General features: G+C 45.7%; 1 protein-coding gene across 1 annotated transcript in view; it reads left to right on the forward strand.

The window, feature by feature from the left end:
- The window catches only part of RSPRY1 (ring finger and SPRY domain containing 1), a 1,045,708-nt gene that overhangs the window by 947,625 nt on the left and 78,461 nt on the right, over nt 1–19,622 (forward strand). Inside the window, exon 14 of the mRNA XM_069653445.1 lies at nt 13,561–13,665. Coding sequence (XP_069509546.1) covers nt 13,561–13,665 — 105 coding nt within the window. The remainder of the gene's footprint in view (nt 1–13,560; nt 13,666–19,622) is intronic.

The raw sequence follows: 19,622 nt of genomic DNA on the forward strand, positions 1-19,622 counted from the left end.
GTACACAAAAGTCTTGTAATGGTTCAAAAAGGAGTTGGACCACAGAAAGGGGACCAGTTAGAGGGTTAAGGCGGCCAGCCCAGTCCAGAAGGTTGAGGAGTTATTATTACCTTGTTGCAATCTTTAGAAAGGGAGCCCTGGCGGACACGGTACCTTAAAGTGGTGAGAACACTCCAGCGGGGGCAGTTGTTCCTGGCAGCGGATGCACGTCAGTGCTTCGTCCGGGGGAAGAGAGGATCTCCTCGTGGAGGAAGACAGGAGTCTGTTGCACTGCCAGGGAAGAAACCAGCCGCAGAGTTTCTCAGGTACAAGGAGCGGTCCGTTGATTCGCGGTTCAGTGGTGAGTGGCTATCTGGCCGCCGGGGTGCTTTGCACGGGCAGTTCGACCACCAACTGGGCTGGGGTGCGAAGAAAGAAAGGTAAACTGGTTGTGCCCACCAGTCAGGGGAAGAAGCCTCTCCAGCCGGGAGATCTTCTCTGTCGTCGGGAAGTGGTGAGTCGGTTCTGCAGGGCTCCACCGGTGGTGTCGTCGTGGTAGGTCGGCTCAGCTTCTCCCTCATCGGATTCTCAGGTCCTGTGGTGACTTCTGAAGTTCCAGTCCCCAAAGCCCTGCTTTTATGCAGCATACCCCCATTCACTCAGCCTAGCTGTCAATCAAACATGCTAAGTGGTGAGCCGGCCAGCTCATCACTTGGGCCAATCACACGAGAGTGCGACTTGAGTTACCAAGGTAACTCAGTCCAGGGTGCCTAAACCCCCTCCCACATCCCTGTGGTACCCAGACAGAGTGGCACCACTTTTGGAGGCTTCTTTGGAGAAGCGCGCCAAAAAGTGGAACAAAGGGCTCGACTTGGGTTGGAGTCACAGACGAGAACACAAACGCCATTTTCGAATCGAGTCTTGGCAAAAAATACCAACCAGAGAATTAATATTAAATAAATAAACCGGCGGTATGTTCGAGGCAATGAGAATTAAATAATTAAAGTTGGTAGCCTCGAACAATGGGAAAATCCCATAGGGAAATATTCACGGTCGAATATAAAAAGTAGTTTCCACTGCCACCAGCAAAAACTCGATCAGGGGGGACGGAGACGTTCCCCCTCGGCTAACAGACCCCGGGGCAATCGAATTGCCCCGACCATTACGTCCACAATATGATGGTTTGTACTGGTTTCTGTTAATAATTTGGGACTAGTAAAGCCAATGGTGACTTTACGTGCCCTGGGAGACAGTAGTCAGTCCCAGGGTATGGAGTCTATGGTGGGGTGTCACTATAACACCCCTGTGTTACTGCACGGAGGGTGCTGTGTAACACACATAGTAAAAACATATGAGACCCTATGGAGTAAAGGACCCCATAGCCAATAAAACACATTACCAGTCAAAGGAATGCCATAATTCATGTCCAAGTGTGGGAGAAAAAGAGTCTCTCTCTTGGCAGGAGAAAAAAACAAACTCCAGCAAAGCTGCTGGGGGACTCACTAGGTTAGGAAATTCAGCCTAAAGAGAGAATTCTCCCCAACAGGGAGGTCAGGGCTACGGTTACAAGTGGAAGCAGTTCGCTACGTGGTGCCGGTCGCAGAAGATTACCCCGCTGAGGGTTACGGCCCCCTCAAATTTTTCGATACTTATAAAATCATGTTAACTTCACTTGATACTATTGCCCCGATTTAAACCTAGACCAAGGAAGACCAAATCCCATCTGAACAAGTGGTTCATCCCACAGCTAAAAAACCTACGGCAAAAAAAGGAACTGTGAAACCTCCTGGAGATCACTCCCTTCAGAAGCAAATAGAATCAAACTGACTAAGATCTCATCCCAGTACAAAAAGGAAATCTGCCTGGCCAAAAGAGAATCCTACAACAACCGTAGTTCTCAAGCTAATTCCAGCATGAAGGAATTATTCATAATCCTAAAAGAATTAGACCCCTAACCCTACACCAGACACTTGTACCAAAGACAAAACCTGGTGCTCAGACATCCAACATGTGCTCTCCAACAAAGTAACTACCCTCCAAAACAAAATAGCCCAAAAAAAGCATCCCTAAACTCTATCACCGCCTAAAAATACAACCTCTGACATCTCTCCCAAGAATACGACACCTGACATCTCTCCCACCCGCCTAAACTTCACTAAAACTGCCATTCGCGAGGTAGAAAAAGTAATTCTCTCACTTAAGCCGTCTAATTGTCAGGGTGATCTTTGTCCAACCCAGCTTAAAAAAGGATGCAGCGGCGGAGCTTGCTCCCTTTATCTCCAAACTCATCAATGCCTCATTCGCATCTGGCACCATCCCCACCAACCTCAAACAATCATGAGTGCTCCCATTGATAAAAAACAAACTCTAGATCCACTCATACCAACTAATTACGGACCTATCACGACAGTACCCTTTCTCTAAAAAATACTAGACAAGGTTGCATACCTTCCAATTCAGAAATACCTGGAACTTCACCACCTTTTAGGAGCTCGTCAGTCAGGTTTCCGCCCCCACAGGGAACGCAGACTCCCCTCATTGACCTGAAGGCCCAGGTTGATGAGCTAAGGGACAAGGGGAAATCAGCCCTCCTTCTCCTCCTTGACCTCTCTGCTGCATTTGACCTTGTGGACCACAAGGTCCTATGCAGCCATCTGGACTCAGCCGCACACTTCTCCAAAGTGGCCATAATCTGGATTGAGTCTTTCTTAAGTGATAGGACCTGAGGGTCTTCTCCCCTTCAGCTGCGGCAGACCCTATTCACATTACCTGTGGGGTGCCCCACGTTTCTTGAGTCCCTCCCACGTTGTGCAACATATTCACTAAGCCCCTTTTCGATGATTTGCGACCATATTGGTATCACCTACACTAACTACGCAGATGATGCTCCGATTCTCCTCCCACTTTCAGGGGATTACGTCAAGGATTTGGCCTTGGTGAATAGAGTTTACCTCATCATTCAGGCATGGATGGCTACTCACGGTTTATGCCTGAATGATGATAAAACAGCTCATCACCCTGGGTACCCCCACCAACCTTCTAAAACGTGGCCAGGATTACTCCTCTTTCATAATCGATGGTAACCTCATCAAAGTGGCCAGCGAGGTAAAGACCCTTGGCTTTTATCTCAACTCCACGCTTTCCTTTACCAAACAAGTGAATGCCATGGCTTCGGCCACCGCTTACCCTTGTAAGCTTATCAGAACCGGCAAACCCTTTCTCTCCGACTATAGTTGCATCATCTTGGCCAGAGCCCTCTTTCTCTCAAGGTTAGATTATTGCAACGCCCTTTACATTGGCTCCAATAAATCGACTATCCAGAGAATCCATACTCTCCAAAACAACGCCCTTCGAGCGGCCCTCGGTGTGGCAAGGAGAAATCATATATCAGAGATTAGGCATCAAAACAACTGGCTGTCTACCCAGGGCAAAATCCAGCTAAAAACCGCTTCACTTACCCATAAAGCCTTGAATAACGCCGTTCCTAGCTATCTCACTGAGAGATTTCGCAGAAGAACTTCTATCAGACCCCTGAGACTCGCTAACACTAACTGCCTCACCATTCCTAGATTTAAGCTATCGAAGGTTGAAGGCAGTAGCTTTCCTGTCAAAGTGGCCCAGCTATGGAATGCCCTACCGCCTTCACTCCGAGAAGATCAATCATACCAGAACTTTAGACTTAACTACATCAACTGGCTCAAGTCAACTGATCATTAAGGCCCGGTATCCCCTCCACTTGCCACATTGACCACCCAATGCTATCCTTTGCTTCACATAGCATGCTTGGTCATGTGCTCTGCCTTGTATTTATGGATTCACACCTGTTTTTTGTACCTGCACCATTGTTCTATTTCTGTTTGCCTTGTGTAACTTAGTCCTGTAACCCAAGCCGTGTACTTCCTTGGAACCTCTGCACCCTGATACCTTTAGGTCTGGTGCGAATTACAAATGAATAAACAAACAAACTTGCTATCCTTGGCCAAGGCCGGACTGGCACACACCTCTATCAAAGTGCATCTGGCGGCTATTTCCCGCTACACCAGGTCTCCAGGAAGATTTTCATTTTTGTCTCACCGACTCCTCAGGGAGTTCTTCAAAGGACTTTTTTGATCTTTCCCGCTGGTGAAGGCTCCTGCCTTGGCATGGGAGCTCAACGTGGTGATGATGAGGCTCATCGGGGGGAGCCCCCTGCGAGCCTATGCATCAGGCTCCTCTCAAGTTCCTCTCATGGAAGATGGCTTTCTTAGTGATCATCACCTCTGCCAAGGGAGAAGGGGCGATCCAGGCCCTATCCTGCAAGCAGCCATACCTGACATTCCACAATTCAAGGGTGGTGCTGTGTACTCGCCCCACTTTCATGCCGAAGGTTCTGTCGGAATTCCACCTCAACAAGCCTTTGATGTTACCTGTTTTCTTCCCAAAGCCTTTGTCCCTGGCTGAAAGGGCTTTGCACTCGCTGGAAGTTGCTTGTGCCCTCAAGTTCTACATGCCACGCACAAAGAGTTTTCAGAAGACTTCACAACTGTTTGTGAACCTTGGTCATGTGAACCATGGGAAGGCCTTGTCCAAAGCTTCCAATTCAAGGTGGCTCTCCGGCTGCATCATGCACTGTCATTGGTTTGCTAACCGACCGCTTCCTGGCCGTCCGAGAGCCCACTCCACCAGAACAATCGCTGCAACAACGGCGTTCCTGTCTTGTGTGCCCCTGCTGGACATCTGCAGGGCTGCTACATGGAGGTCCACGCACACCTTCACAAAGTTCTACTTCGTCGACGGGGATTCCAGGGAGGGGTCCAGAGTCGGTCAAGCAGTGCTACGCAACCTATTTGTTTGAGGTGAGTCTGTTCCAGAGATGAGTTATTTGTTTATGTTGAGCCTTGCCACCTCCCGTGGTTGTGTAATGTTGTACTGCTATGTATTAGTTATTCATGAGCATGTGAATCCATGCCAGACCCCCATATTGGAGAAGGAACAAGTTACTTACCTGTAACTATTGTTCCCCAGCATGGGTCTGGCATGGATTCACATGAGAACCCTGCATCCATCCCCTGTGCATCTCTTCTTGGTCATACTGCCACTTCACTTGAGATAAGGGCTGGTGGAGCTGTTTAGCTATCGGAAAGGAAAGGATTTGTTGAAACCTTTGAACTTTAAAGTTAACTTTTTTTTTAATTTTCCTCAGAGGCAGTGGCTGGAGCGTGCAGCGCCTTTACAGATCTAAGAGCCCCTCCTGGCACAGCTAACTGAGCACGTCTGGAGCCCACAGCCCTTGCGGCGAAAAGCCCTGGTGAGATAAGAGCTGGTGGAGCTGTTTGGATGAACGGTGGACGGAAACCCGTACTACAGGAGTTCGCTCGCACTGCAGCAAGCATCAAGAACAGAGGTATTCCATACCGGCTGAACCCCGTGACAAACTCCAGGAGCATGGAGGAAGAAGGGCGTTCGCTCCGTAGCAACAGACCACGGCTGAAGGACCCGATGCTGAACAGGCCTGCCTCACCCTCTGACTGCGATTCGCTAGAACTAGGTAAGCGAACCCTCCAGTCTTTCTTGTCACACCGACCAGGGGGAAATGACCTAATTGCGATGAAACTTCCAAAAATTCCTACTAGTAGAAGAAAATCTACGAATGGTATTGGAGCCACCAGAACTAAAGTACACGATTCAGATCCCCAAAAGCCACACAATCCTTGTCCGCTTCATCTAGAGGAACCCAGTGACATAAACTCCCCACTAGCGGAGCCTACGGAGGCCCTCGTGGCCTCCCCATTACTCCTCCATAACCCGCCAACTGTAGACATCGTAACAACCACAGAGGAGAAAGCAATACAGTTGGCTGACCGAACAGCATATATAAATGAAAGCCTTATGATCGGCGATAATTTACCATTTCAATTAATAAATGCACCTGTTAATGGATCTACGAAGTCTCTATCTCGGCCAAAATTGTGTTCCATCGACTTGGATCTTACATCACTCCAAGAGGGCCAGGACTTTGGGCTAGCAAATGAAGAACTAACGAGGAAGATGTATACATTTCAGTAACCCTTACTAAAAAAGTCTTGTATGTGGGGGAGAAGGGGCCGGTAGAGCAGATCCAGGGGGTGGCACAGTCTAAAGGCTACCCCCTGCTAATTGACTTTCATGCTGCCCAGGACTCCCCCACATTTGAAGATGTAATAGGCTTGCCCTCATGTTCCTCGTCACCTGTATCTTTTGCTACTGAGTCGGATATGGAAGATCAGGTTATGCTCTTGCCCGTTATGAAAAACCTAAACAACCCCCCCAGATGACCTGATAGAGGTCGTCTCTGGGGAACTTCAGGATCAGAACGTGACCTCCACAAGATGTTCCGTTGGGGAGAGCCTACTGCAGGAAAAAGTTCAATCACTTACACCGACAAGCAAAGACGGTGACATTAATTCTGACGTAGAAGTCAGAATTGAGGAACCTCTTGTAGAGCTACAGGCACAGCCCAAACTACAAGACTTGAAAGTAAGCATAGCCAAAGGTAACCTGCCGGCAAAAATGCACCATAGCAATAAGAAGAGCTCAATAAGACGCGGGATCGTAGGCAGACTCCCGAATCACAAAACAGCAGCCAATCTTATGAAACAACAATTGCGAATAAAATAATTTGAAGCTTTCTTTAAAAAGAAATTTGATTTATATTCAGAAAAACAAATGGAACTTTCTGATGCCGAAATCTTAGAGGTGGCAGAGGGACCAACAAGTCGAGAGCATTTAAGGGCTAACACCCTAACAATCGGGGCCCTCGACAGATGGAATTTGATCCACCAAACCCACCCAACCTGGGGCACAATCCAACTCTGACCTCAAATCAACTAAGATGGCACATCACTCCTAAGGCCCCAAACCGGCGAACAAACTTGCCCCCTTTTGCGGGCTCCTCTAACTAGCATTATTACACAAGTTTTACCCAAGGATGGAAAAAGGGTTTCTCATGGAAGATCATTAAAAAGTACGGCTCTACGAACTTCGTTCACTTCAACTAGCACAGGTGACAACAGGGGAGGCGAGACAGAACAGGGAGGCAACATCATGGTTCCTGATAAGGACTTAGTCGGCCTGTTATCAGAAGATACCAACTATGAGATCCCTACTAATCTCCGGCCAGTGGATCACGAACGTAAGAGGACTATAAATTCCAATATAATAACCCCAGAGTCCAAGTCCACGCGTCAATCCACTAATGAACATAGACATTGTGACAGAACTTGCGATCAATCTGCTCAATGTGTCCCAGGGTGCCAATACAGGCGATTGAGCGAAATCCCTTGTACACCTGCTAGAAATTCGCCCTCAAAGAAAATAGACCTGTTGGCAATCATGTCAACAATCGCCATCGCTTTAACCCCTTTCTGCAAATTGTATGAGGCATTGAACGAGGCCCAGAAGGACCATACAACATTGTTAGCCATCATGAGCACAAAGTTAGCATTCCTGGAAGGGTATAGAACAGCAAATTTAAGAGAGAAAAAGCTAACCTTTCCTATAACTTCTGAGCCTGCAACATTGACACCCGCCCACTTAGGAGACCTCGAGCGATCTGAGCACCTCGGGGGTGGGTCTGTTCAATCCACGGGAATGGGCCTGTGTAACGAAGATTCTGAGCAAATTCACATGGCCTCCACTCCAGCTTTAGCAGATATCTTAAAAACAAGAGAGGAGAGGGAGGCCAAGAGTGCAACTGTTAATCCTTCTAGGGGTATGGCAGATCTCACCCACGTCGACACTGGCGACTCCAACCACCAGCCCGCATTGAGTCTAGCAACTCAAAGCGGAACCAGTTATTCAGGTCCAAAAGGAACTGTCTATAAAAATGTGGCAAAGAGCAAAGCCACAAGCATACTGCAAGACACTGAGAAAGATACACCCCGAGTGTCATTTGGGATATTTTCCCAAAAAGCTCTGACAATTGAATCATCGGTTTCTGGATCAACAAATATATTCAGCCTAAAAAGCCATGCAGGATCTTCAAAGTCAACGCTGAACAATCGCTTAAAAAACAGGTGTCGCCCAGAAAAAAGGTCCCCTCACAGTTTCTACGTGAGAAGACTTGGGAGAAAAACCAAGGAAGCGATAAAGTCATCGAAGATCCGGCACCGGAGTCTGACGAGGAGACTCTATCAATTGACCTTATGAATATGAGCACATATTCAGTAGAAGACTCAGAATCTGAATGATCAGCTAATCAATCATCAAAGAGAAGAATTGATCAAACAGAAGCAGAGCTAGTCCCTCAAGAACCTCCAGCGAAACAAGTATTTACTGAAGGTAGATTGCCAACTGCTAAGAAGTCCCTAAATGAGAGGAACCCCTCGGAAAGGAATGGACATTCACAGGTGTGGATCAAAAAGTCTTCTAAGCAAGAAAAAGGGATGAATACAAAGAGCAAGACCACCCACAGGGAAGGTGGCGAAGACTTAAATCGGGGAACGAGATGTGAAGCCACAAAACAAGTCAGGAGCAGTTCCCCCCCTCAATCTGGGAGACAGTACCAATAAAGCGGGGACAGAACCCAAGACCCCCTCCGAAATCTCTTGAGGCAAGCAGAAGGGAGCAAAACTCTAGAGAGAGGATACCTGTTAAAAAAGACAGGTTAATAGGTTTAGCAACCATTCTGAGAAAACAAAACATACCAAGAAAACCAACCAAGATTCATCCTCGCTGATCCCCCAACGTAGCAGAACGTTCCTCTTGGAGAGAATAACACCATTAAAGGATAGCCTGATTCTAAATCGCTGCACAATCGACGATCTCTTCAAGCAAATTCCATGCCTCAGACCCCTTTAATCAAACGACCTTAAAGTGGTGGAACCTAATGCGATCAGGGGCAATGACAGCTCGTTCCTTCACGTGGATTCCCCTATAATCAGGAAAATATTACTGGAAGCGAAGCATTACCTTTATGACCTGGGTTACAACCTAAATGAAACCAATCCAGATGGAACGCCAAAAGGAGAACCTACTGCCCAGAGCGATAGTAGGAACGGCCAAAGAACCGAGAGAATGCCTAAAGACTACATGGGTAAGAAGACACACCAGAAATGGAGGTGAAGCGACAGAGAAAACTCCATCAGACCACAGGAAACTTTTCTAAACAGTCACAGAACTTAGAGCGATTAAACAAAGAAAAAAGGCTTAACACTTCGCATTCCAGCAATAAGGAAGATCACGCTCTAGGGGATAAAACCCAGTCGAAGGAAAAGCCTAGGAAGGCAGACGATTCTAGCAGGTCCCGGGGTCTGCGCCGTTCATCAACGACTAATTGGTCATGGAAAGCAGCTGAGGAAAAAAGAAATTCCAGATGTTAGCCACCAGAGAGAAAGATCAATGTAGCCAGAACAGGTTTTCCCTTGAATCATCCCCAAAAACCGCTGGAAAAAACACTCAAATTGGGCACTTGGAACACAAGAGGATTTAGCCATCTAACCTCCAACACTGATGTCAACTTGGAAAACTTTGACCTCTTGTGTTTCCAGGAGACCTGGCTCTGTGCACAACCAAATCTCAAGGGATATGACATTTCGGTCTCCTGTGCAAAAAAAGGGCCAAAGGGGCGTCCCAGATCGGGGCTGCTTACCGCAGTACGTAGAGGTTGCGGCTTATCAATGAAGACCTCCCTTCAGGCCACAGAATTTATATTAGCAACCGTCTTAGACTGGCAGAAATTCAAGGCCATTGAGGGAGCAACCAAAATTGAACTTATCCTCCTGATAAATACTTACTGGAACCCCATTGCAATAACCACCAAATCCTTTTTGGAGAATATGGTAACATTAATAGAAGATGCACGAGAAAGCTTTGAAATAAACCATGTGATAATTACCGGGGACCTAAACGTCCGTTGTCAAGATCCAGCCCAACAGACAAAAAGAAAACCTGTATTAATGGCTGGAGAAGCACGGGCCGCTAATGGGAATCCTTAATGAACGCAATGGATCTCCATAACTTACATTGGCTGAAATCAGTGCAATCATTAAACATCTGCACATGGGAAACTCTGGGGAGAGGTGTTAACATCGATCACACATACGTATCGAGAGAGTTCTTGGCCCAGATAACAGCCTTCGAAATTCTGCGAACCACTCATAGTGATCACAACTTACTCGTGACCACATGGAACTTGGCCTCCCTTCCAAATCAAGCGATGTCCGCAAAGATTGAATCTAGTGGAAAGGGAGTACGACTTAAATTAACGAAGGAAGCAATCTCATCTCTTAAGGCAAGATACGTCAGGCTCTCCAAACAGATGGAGGGAGATTTAGGTCCCCCTGTTGATTACCAGCTGCTGCTACAGGTTTATAAGAAAGCGAATAACTTTGGGCGACCGATAGCACGGTCTCACTGCCACGATTTCAATACACATTTGGTGGAGTGACGAAGGCTTGAAAGGAAAGCGAAAAGACTTGCTTCCACTTACAAGACCGCAGATATTTGCGCAGAAGCATCGGAGGAGGTCAAAAGGTACAAAGCATGGTTGAGACAACACCGTGTAAGTCTGTATCAACACGACTAAGAATTAATGTTTAGAACACTTAGTGGCAAGTCATCGTCAGCCTTCTGGTCACTAAGAACCCAGCGACCGCTCCAATAAACAAGCTTCAGAATAACGTGGAGGAAAAAAAGTGGATGGACCACTTTACCATCTTATATTAAAAAAACACTGAATAAACCTATTTCCACACCAGCATTGATACCCTTGTGGGTCCATTGGGATATACCATATGATCCGGAAACCATCATGGAAAAAATAAAAAAGCTAAACAACTCGAGAGCAGGGGGGCCCGATGGGATTTCCAATTTGGATCTAAAACAACACCCAGAGGCTTGGGCTGCGTTTGTGAGTAGGGTCATTGACAATTGTAAGAGGGCAAGACAAATTCCCTCCTCTTGGAAAAAAGCTCATATTGTCCCAATTTTTAAGAAGGGCGCTAGAGACGATCCTAGGCAGTACAGGCCAGTTGCCCTCCTTGACACCATAGGTAAGATTTTTGGATCACTGGCTTTGGATAAGTTTCAAGAGTGCACTCAAGAAAGCCATACGGCAGACCCAATGCAAGCGGGTTTTGTAAAAGGACTGGGGACCTCTGCAAACATTCTGGCACTGACCACCCTTAAAGCAAGATGCAAGGAAAATAAACCACCGATTTTCTTAGCATTCGTTGACCTGGTCCAGGCTTTCCACCAGGTCAGCAGGGAAGCTTTATGGGGTAAATTGAAGGCAAATAACTGTCCAGAAACTATCTTGGACCCTATTCGAACCTTATATACTGATACATCCATCCAAGTCAGGCTGAACAACGCAGGCCTCTTATCAACTGAAGTAAGGACGGAAAGAGGCGTGAAGCAGGGGTGCCTCTTGGCCCCAGCATTATATAATGCCTACACCAGCGATTACAATCAATGATCACAAAAGCGAAGTTAGAATGTTCCCTCCTCTCTTGGGTGACGATACAATATTGAGAATTATATATGCAGATGACATCATACTGATGGACAGGACTATAATCGGTTTACAGAGACAGCTGATAAATCTGCAAAAATATTTCAATCACAACAATCTAGAACTTAATAAGGACAAAACAAAAATAATGTCCTCTGATAAACAAACGAGGAAAAAGGAAAAAATGAAAATTAGGCTTGATGGGGATTTGTTGGAAAAGATGGATCAGTTCCGTTACCTGGGAGTAATAATCAGTAACAACGGTACTGAAATCTCCATGCAGGAGCACCTTTATGGGAAGACAGAAGTTCTCGTAGCTCAAGCAAAAATCATCAATAAGAAATACAGTTGTTTCACTTTGATCCCTACCATCAAATTCTATAAGGCAAAGGTGGTTCCCAGTTTGATTTATGGGGTGGAAGCTATGCCATCGCTACCGGATAACCTTTGGCCTAAACTGGAAAGGCTCTTTTGGCGCTGTGTCCTGCATCTTCCAAACTCAACACCCATGGCTGCTATTCATAAGGAATTGAGCCTCATTTCACTAAAAACTACTGTGGCCAGAAACAAGTTGATGCTCTACAGGAAACTACTCCTGCCTAATCCACCGAAGATTTTGAAGGAGTTACGGAATGAACTAACAAAAGGCACATGTAAAACACTATCAAATTGGGGAGAAACAATCCGTGTTCTTCTGAGAAACATTGAAAGCTGAGAGGAAGAACTGATAAGTAATCCCACCATGGTTTGTAAGCATTTGCTTCAGACAGATTGGATCACAACCTTGGAAGAAACAGAAAAGTTGAAACTGTCATCATTCCTACCACATTTTCCTATTAAGATTAACGAAGTAAGGACTTACTTGTCAATTTTTCCCGATAGAACAATGCGACAGAGTTTCCTGAGAATCCGCATGAACCTGCTATTGACCAACAAAATCCTGTCAGCTAGAGGTCAATCAATCACAGACCATTGCAGATTTTGTAACAAGACTGAAGCAGTGGAGAACATCGAACACCTCCTTCTTGAATGCCTGGGCACGGACTTGGCACGTACATCACACCTGGGCCCCCTATTCCAAGACCTGCGTTGTTTTGATCGAGAGGAATGATGGGCCAGGCTAATGAGCGGGGAGAAAGTTAGGTGGGTGGTGGCAACCGTCCATTTCTTACACTCATTAGGCCTGGACAGACAACAGGAGAAGTCCTGAACTGGCAGGATTCAGGTGAGATGAAGTAGTCTATCTACTATTTATCTCGATCCAGAGAACCTCAGCAGACATTAGCGAAAATAGGACCGGGAACTCAAATTTAAGTGCAATTGAATTGAATGGGAATTAGAAAACAGGAACTTTACACATAAACTTGAAATCATCTCATTTCAAAGTGGAAGGTTTCGTTTTGCTTTGTTAAATGAGGACTAATTGGTTCTACTAAAAGACAATGATAGAAGTAAGAACCAAGAAAAACGGAAGGAGAAATAAGCAAAAAATGTTGTACAAATTGAAATGTCAATTAAATCAAATTAAAAAAAGAAAGTGAAAGCGTTTTTTCTTTTACCAGGGTTTCCCAGCCTGACTACGGGGAATATTCATGAGCATGTGAATCCATGACAGACCCCATGCTGGAGAACAGTAGTTACAGGTCAGTAACTTGTTCCATAGCCTACAGCTCCTCTTTCGTTAATTATGAAAGCATATTACAAAAACGAATGTCAACTGAATACTGTTTGTTTTCCTCAAATACACTGTAACCTCTCCGTGTGGACTCATGAATTAAAGGCCGTTGATTTACAGGAGGTCATCCTGCACATGATGTTTCCTTAACTTGGTAATCTTTCTCCTATTGAGTATTTCAAGTAGGTTAACTTCTTGATTTAAAAAAAAAATATATCAATATTGGGCCGTGTATGTGGAAAATAGCTGAGCTGTGGATTTAGTTTTACTGGGCAAGTTTTAAATGTACTTGATGATGGGTACATCACTTCTGGTGTTGAATTCAGATTCAGATGTTGAATGGTGGAAATTGCGTTTTTTTTCATTAACCATTCATTCAGCTAGAATGTAACCCTTTAACGCTTTACTCAAGAAATGAACTGTTCCTTTTTTCCAGCCATCGTCGTCTAGCTCTGTTGAAACAAGTTAGCATCAGAGAAAACTGCTGTACGCTTTGCTGCGATGAGATGGCAGACACAGAACTCCGGCCATGTGGACATAGGTAGGAATAAACATTTCACATAAAACATAGGAAAGAAAGCTTACATGTTTTCTCGTTCAAATGGTTAACCTTGGTGGCTTACCTGACTGACAATGCTTTGAGTTGGATTTTCTTGGGGAAATACCTTTTACTTTTCAATTATTGCATCTCTCCACTCACCCATGGTGTGTTTGTGACTCTAAATGCTAGAACATTTTACATTTATTGGTTTTATTTGTCTCACCAAAAACTTCAGGTTGGTGTCTGTTCACATCAGGACCGGCCTTGAGGGCAACAGCGGCCTGAGTGAATTGGCGCACCCCCTGTCAATAAATGCGCCCGCGAAAGCCTGCCTGGTGCGCCTTCTCCCACAACGCCAGCTCGAGGGAGCCCTTGAAAGACTCCCCCAAGCTGGTGTGGTGGGGGCTAATGGTGCCCTGGGGTGTGTGGCGCCACGGGCGGTCGCCCGGCGCGCCCGCCCTAAAGCCGGCTCTGGTTCACATAGTCATGCAATGTTGTGGAACCCATGTTTGCCCATTTTCTGCTTCACGTTGATTCCTGAATGGGCACTATCCAAATCGGGACATTGACAAAACCCATGTAACTCTCCATGTCTCCGATTCTTACACCACCTTTGCTCTTCATGCCGTCTCCATTGTGGGAACTTGATCTTTCTTGCAAGCTAATAATTAAAATGTTACTGAGTTCTGGTCTCTTTGAATCCTGAAACTCAAGTGGTGGTGAAGTAATTTTTTCTCCGGTTCTCGAATAGCCTAAATCCATGCACAAAAAACAATAGTTTGGTTTTGGCAATTAATGACCGTTCTCAGTGCAACCAGCTGGGGAGATTATGGTTACTTGATTCCCAGCCAGCAGTCTAACCTGAGTTTATTACTGAAAAGTCCCTTCAGCCTTACTGTCGTGGACAATTGTAAATCACATAAAAGTGTGACACTAATACCACCTCTGGTTGTCGACATCCGCTATTAATTCAAACGTTCTGGGAAAAGTATCCTGTGTTTGAATGCAGTGGCGAATTATGCTCAACGTGACTGGCACTGGAAGGAGTGCTCCTGTGCACCATCTGAACACAGTGTGCCCTTGGCACCTGGATGAAGTGCACCTTTGTGCCTTTGTTACTGTGTGCTAGTGGCACCTGCCCGATTGCGCCTTTAATACTCGGTGTGACAGCAGCACCCCAGATGAATTGTGCCTTTGCACTTTTAAAACGCAGAGTGCCCGTGGCACCATGCTTGTGCCTATAGAAGTAGCGATTATTTGCTTATAATCCTGAAGCACGTGATCACATATGCTTCAGAATTGTGCATTTTAGATAATTTCATATCGCCTACCACTACTTGCCATCACAGTCTCACCTTCATCACCCAACATTAGCTACTTATTTACAGAAAGGAAAACTTGCTTTAATCATCACAATATGAACTTGCCAATAAAAAGTTTTACCACTATTTGGATGTTATTCTCATGCTGTTCACTTCATTAGTTTTGTGGTACAAAACCTTTATCAAGCTCGGCTGCAGTCAATGAAAGTCAGGATTTGCACAATGATCTTCAACAATATAATGAATCGGATATATTTTTTGAAACTAAATTGGATGCGCAGTCAGTGATAAATGAATTAAGTGTGCGCAATCGCCATTTCTGTATCCTAACCCAGGCAATTCAACTATTTCCACATCCGCATCCTCGTCCACGTCATTTGCTAAGCCCACACCCCGGCCTTCTTTTGGGTTCAGGCCACCCATAATGTTATCACAAGAGGTCACGTTGAATGCCATGAACAACTTCATGTTTGCGCTAACTTAATTATATGAAACATTGGAATCCAAAATGGCATGACATGAAACCTCGAGCAAATTACTCTGTGCAAAAATTGATTGGATGGCGCATGAAATAAGCCAAGCTCGAGTCCCCAATAATTTGGTGCAGTTAGCAAGTCATACGCCAAGGATAGATCCTCCCCCAAGAGCCTAAAGGAGGTGACCATGCAAACTGACGAAGAGTGGATGTAAATGGAAGCTGCAAATCCGTTTATGAAGTCCCGGTCGCAGTGTCTTCTGTAAGGGAGGTGAAAGAGTGATAACCCCAGCACGCTCGGAAGCACTACTTGAGGTATTTTGAGCATGGAAAGGGAGCAAGAGAAAAACAAAAGGGCTAGAGACTAAGAATATATAACAAACGAAAAAACTACAAGGGGCCAAACAAAGCAAATCAAATGATGCAAAGAGATTTATAGAACAACTAACCACACCAACACATCAAAAAAAGTCAATCTCAGCTGCTGTAGCTTAATCGTGCCCATTCAGTATGACCTTTGAGTTTAAATTTGACTCAAGCCTACTTTAGAACATGTTGAATTCTGAAATGTGACACTGACAAGGTGTTCGTTCATAACTGATTCAAGCCTAATTCAGTGTACCCTCGTATTTATTATAATGGAGTCACCCTTTATATGCCCATTTAATCCCTGTAAGGCAGTCTGCATAGGGACAACATTCAGTAATGCTCCCACACATGATCACAGCTGCATCTGCCCATTTTTAAATAATGACCTTAAAGGGGTGCATTTCAAAAAGGAATACTTCATAGAATACATCACTCCCAGCTGTTTCAGAACTCTTGGCAAGTGCTTGATAGTTCCCCATAATTAAGTTGCTCCAACAGTGGAGTTTTCTTATTTTTACAGTTATTTGAAAGTCATAAGACCACATTTCAGTGGCAGTTATTGCTCTGGCTGCCTATGTGTTGAAACCAACATACATTGAGCCAACTTCAAAGTGTTCCTTGCTAATGAGCCACACTACTGCTACCCTCCAACCACCACTACAGCTCTGCTACAACCACTACTGCTACTGATCTTCTACAACCACCACTACTGCTCTCCTCCAACTACTACCACTACTCTTGGAGGAGAATGGTGTAGAGCTTGGAGGAGATAGGTAGCAGTATAGTGGTGGTTCTGGTGGTGGTGGTGGTAGTTGTAGTAGGGGTGGTTGGAGGAGCTTGGTGGTTGTGGTAGGAGGAGAGTGATGGTAGTAGTAGTGGTGGTGTTAGGTGGGTATTGGGGTTGGGGGGAGAATAATAGTAGTAGTAGCAGTAGCAATAGTGGTGGAATGGGGAAAGAAACATGGAGAGGTAACATCGAAGGATGGAGACGGGAGCAGAACATCAGAGGGAAAGAAGACCGGTAGGGAGGAGAGGAGAAAGACCAGTGGTGAGGAGAAAAGGGAGACTGAGCAGGTAGAGTAGACGGAAAAGGTGAGATTTGGTGTGATTGGTATAGACTATTCCTACATAGCAACTGCAGGCACTGTTCACATTAGAAAACGAACCCATGGAGAGAGTAGGGAAAGTTAAGTCCCTGAGGGAGTCTATGACCCTACACTTAAATAAAACATTGCTAGTATAAGAACAAGAACTTGGGCAGTAGGGGTTCACGTTCATTAACACTAACCCGGGGTTACAGGTGCCTGGACTGGGATGGGAAAACCAGAGGAGACAAGAGTTGGACTGCATAGGCCTGCAAACAAAACCCTTAAACTGTCCCTGAGACTCAGTGGTTTCTGTGCTATCTGTGACATGTGGTGTCAGAAGTGGGATTCTGTTATAGCCTAAAAGAGGTCGCCCATGACCCCAAGATTTTGAGCGGTGAGGCTAATTAGTATTGCACGCCTACCTACTCACGTCACCCTACAAGCCGCTGGATGCGACTTGTATGCTGATGAAGATAACCATCCCACCAGAGGCCTTAGCCGTGGTTCTAGCCGGCTTAAAACTGGAAATACCCAATGGAGCCTATGGGAGCAGCCGTTCGTTCTGAAGCAGGGTCAAGTGGTGGGCCAACTGATATCGGAGTAGATTTTTCTAGCAGCCATTGATGAAGTGGAGCTGCTGAACACGACTGAGCGAGAAGAAGCTGGGTTTGGGGAGATGTTAATGTTAAAGGACATTTGCACCGCACACTATCACCACCATAGTGGTCCCTTGAAGATGAAGCACAAGAGAGGAGAAATACCCCAGCTGGTGACCCCAAACCTGTTAAATTTGCTACTGCTCAAAACAGATCCACCAGGCTGTGTTATCAGAGGATGAGAGTAAAGAAAAGTGCCCCATTTCTTCGGCAAGGAAGGGTTGCTATACAGTCAGTCCGTCCCTGGGGCTCGGCATAAACTACCAACAGTTACCAGTGCCGCCCCAATTCAAGAAGGCAGGGTGTAACTCACACCTTCCAACCTGACCTCTGGAACCTTGGGCCTGGAGAAGGCTCAGAATACGCTGCTAACACTATTATATTGGCAAGGTGTATGCGCAGAGTTGATTAAATTCGGTGCATGCTGTCCAATCTGTTGGAAGACTTCACTGGATGATGTGTGCAGGGACCCTCTGTAACCCCTACCTTTCCTTGAAGTACCGTTCCACTGAATCGCATGGATGTAGTCTGGGCCACTTGAACCCTTCAAATTGCAGGAACAAGTACATTTTAGTTCTCCTCGACTATGCAACTCGATACCCAGAGGGCTTTCCCCATGTGCAGTAACAACAAAGGGCATCGGGAAGGTCCTGGTCCCCTTTTTCACTCTAGTGAGCTTCCCAGCAGACATGCTGACCGATTAAGGGAGAAGCTTCATGTCCATGTTATTGGGTGAAATTTAACCCCATGTGCAAATCAGGGCCTTGCGGAACTCCATATACCACCCACAGATGGACAGACTTGTCAAGAGGTTCAACAAGACTCTGAACCAGAGCTTGAGGATGTTGATCACAGAGGACAAAAGGAACTGGGACGAGCTAATGACCTGCATATTTTTCATCCGATAGACCCCTGAATCTTCCACCGGATCCTTCCGCACTTGAGCTAGTGTATGGGCAGGATTTTAGGGACATCCTAGACATTTTGATGGAGATATGGGAAGATCCCAAAAGCCAGTAAACCAGTGATCATACCCTGATCCCTTAAACATGGAGAAGGCCATACTCCTCGTACAGACCCATATGGAGGAGTCCCAAAGCCAAAAAGAAGCTGATTACAATAAAGTTAAACTACGGACATTTCAAGTGGAAGACCAAGTAATGGTCCTCTTACCCACCACACAAAATTGGCTCAGGGCACAGTGGCATGGACGCTGTGTGGTCAATGAGAAGTTCTCCCCTCTAACCTACATGGTACAGCAAGAGGACCAAAGGAAACCATCCCAGCTTAACCACATCAACACGCTGATCTTGGAAAGACAACAGCAAACCCCAGCACCTAGTGCTCTACACGAATAACACTCACCAGCCAGGCCCCACTACCAACAGTTGTCAATCCTACTGGGCTCAGTAGTCTAAAACATCAGGAATTGCTTCAGTGGATAAAGACATTTCCAGATGTATTTTCTCCAAAGCCAGGGCGAATAGAAGGATTTGTCCATAAGATAATCAGCCACCATGAAGACTCATCTTCTTGAAGCCTTATTGGATCCCTGGGGCAAGGAAGATCCTACACAAAGAGCTAAATAAAATGCTCGACCTGTGGGTAATAAAAAAGATTACACAGCAGTTGGTCTTCCCTGGTAGTGCTAGGTACATAAGCCAGATGAAAGCTGGAGGTTCTGCATCGAATTTCAACGACTAAACAAGATCTCTGGTTGATGCATGTCATGTCATAAATGAGTTAGTTAATGGAGAGGCTGGTTCCAAAGGAAGTATATTTCCATGCTTGACCTTACCAAAGGCTTTTGACAAGTACCACTGGACAAGGATGCCAAGCCCAAGACTGCTTTCTCCACTCTGGCACTCCAGAGGGGCTGTATCAATTTGCAGTATTACCAATTAGACAAAATGGACCGAACTCCGGAGAGCTTACCAGACTGTTAATCCTGAATACCATCTCGCCCAACCTAGCGTAAAGTACCTGGGATTCCAAGTGGGCAATGGGAAGGTACTACCACGAACTGTCCGGTTATAAGCACACCAGC

This window comes from Ambystoma mexicanum, chromosome 1p, assembly GCF_040938575.1.
Source record: "Ambystoma mexicanum isolate Mex_15411 chromosome 1p, UKY_AmexF1_1, whole genome shotgun sequence".
Classification (NCBI taxonomy): Eukaryota; Metazoa; Chordata; class Amphibia; order Caudata; family Ambystomatidae; genus Ambystoma; species Ambystoma mexicanum.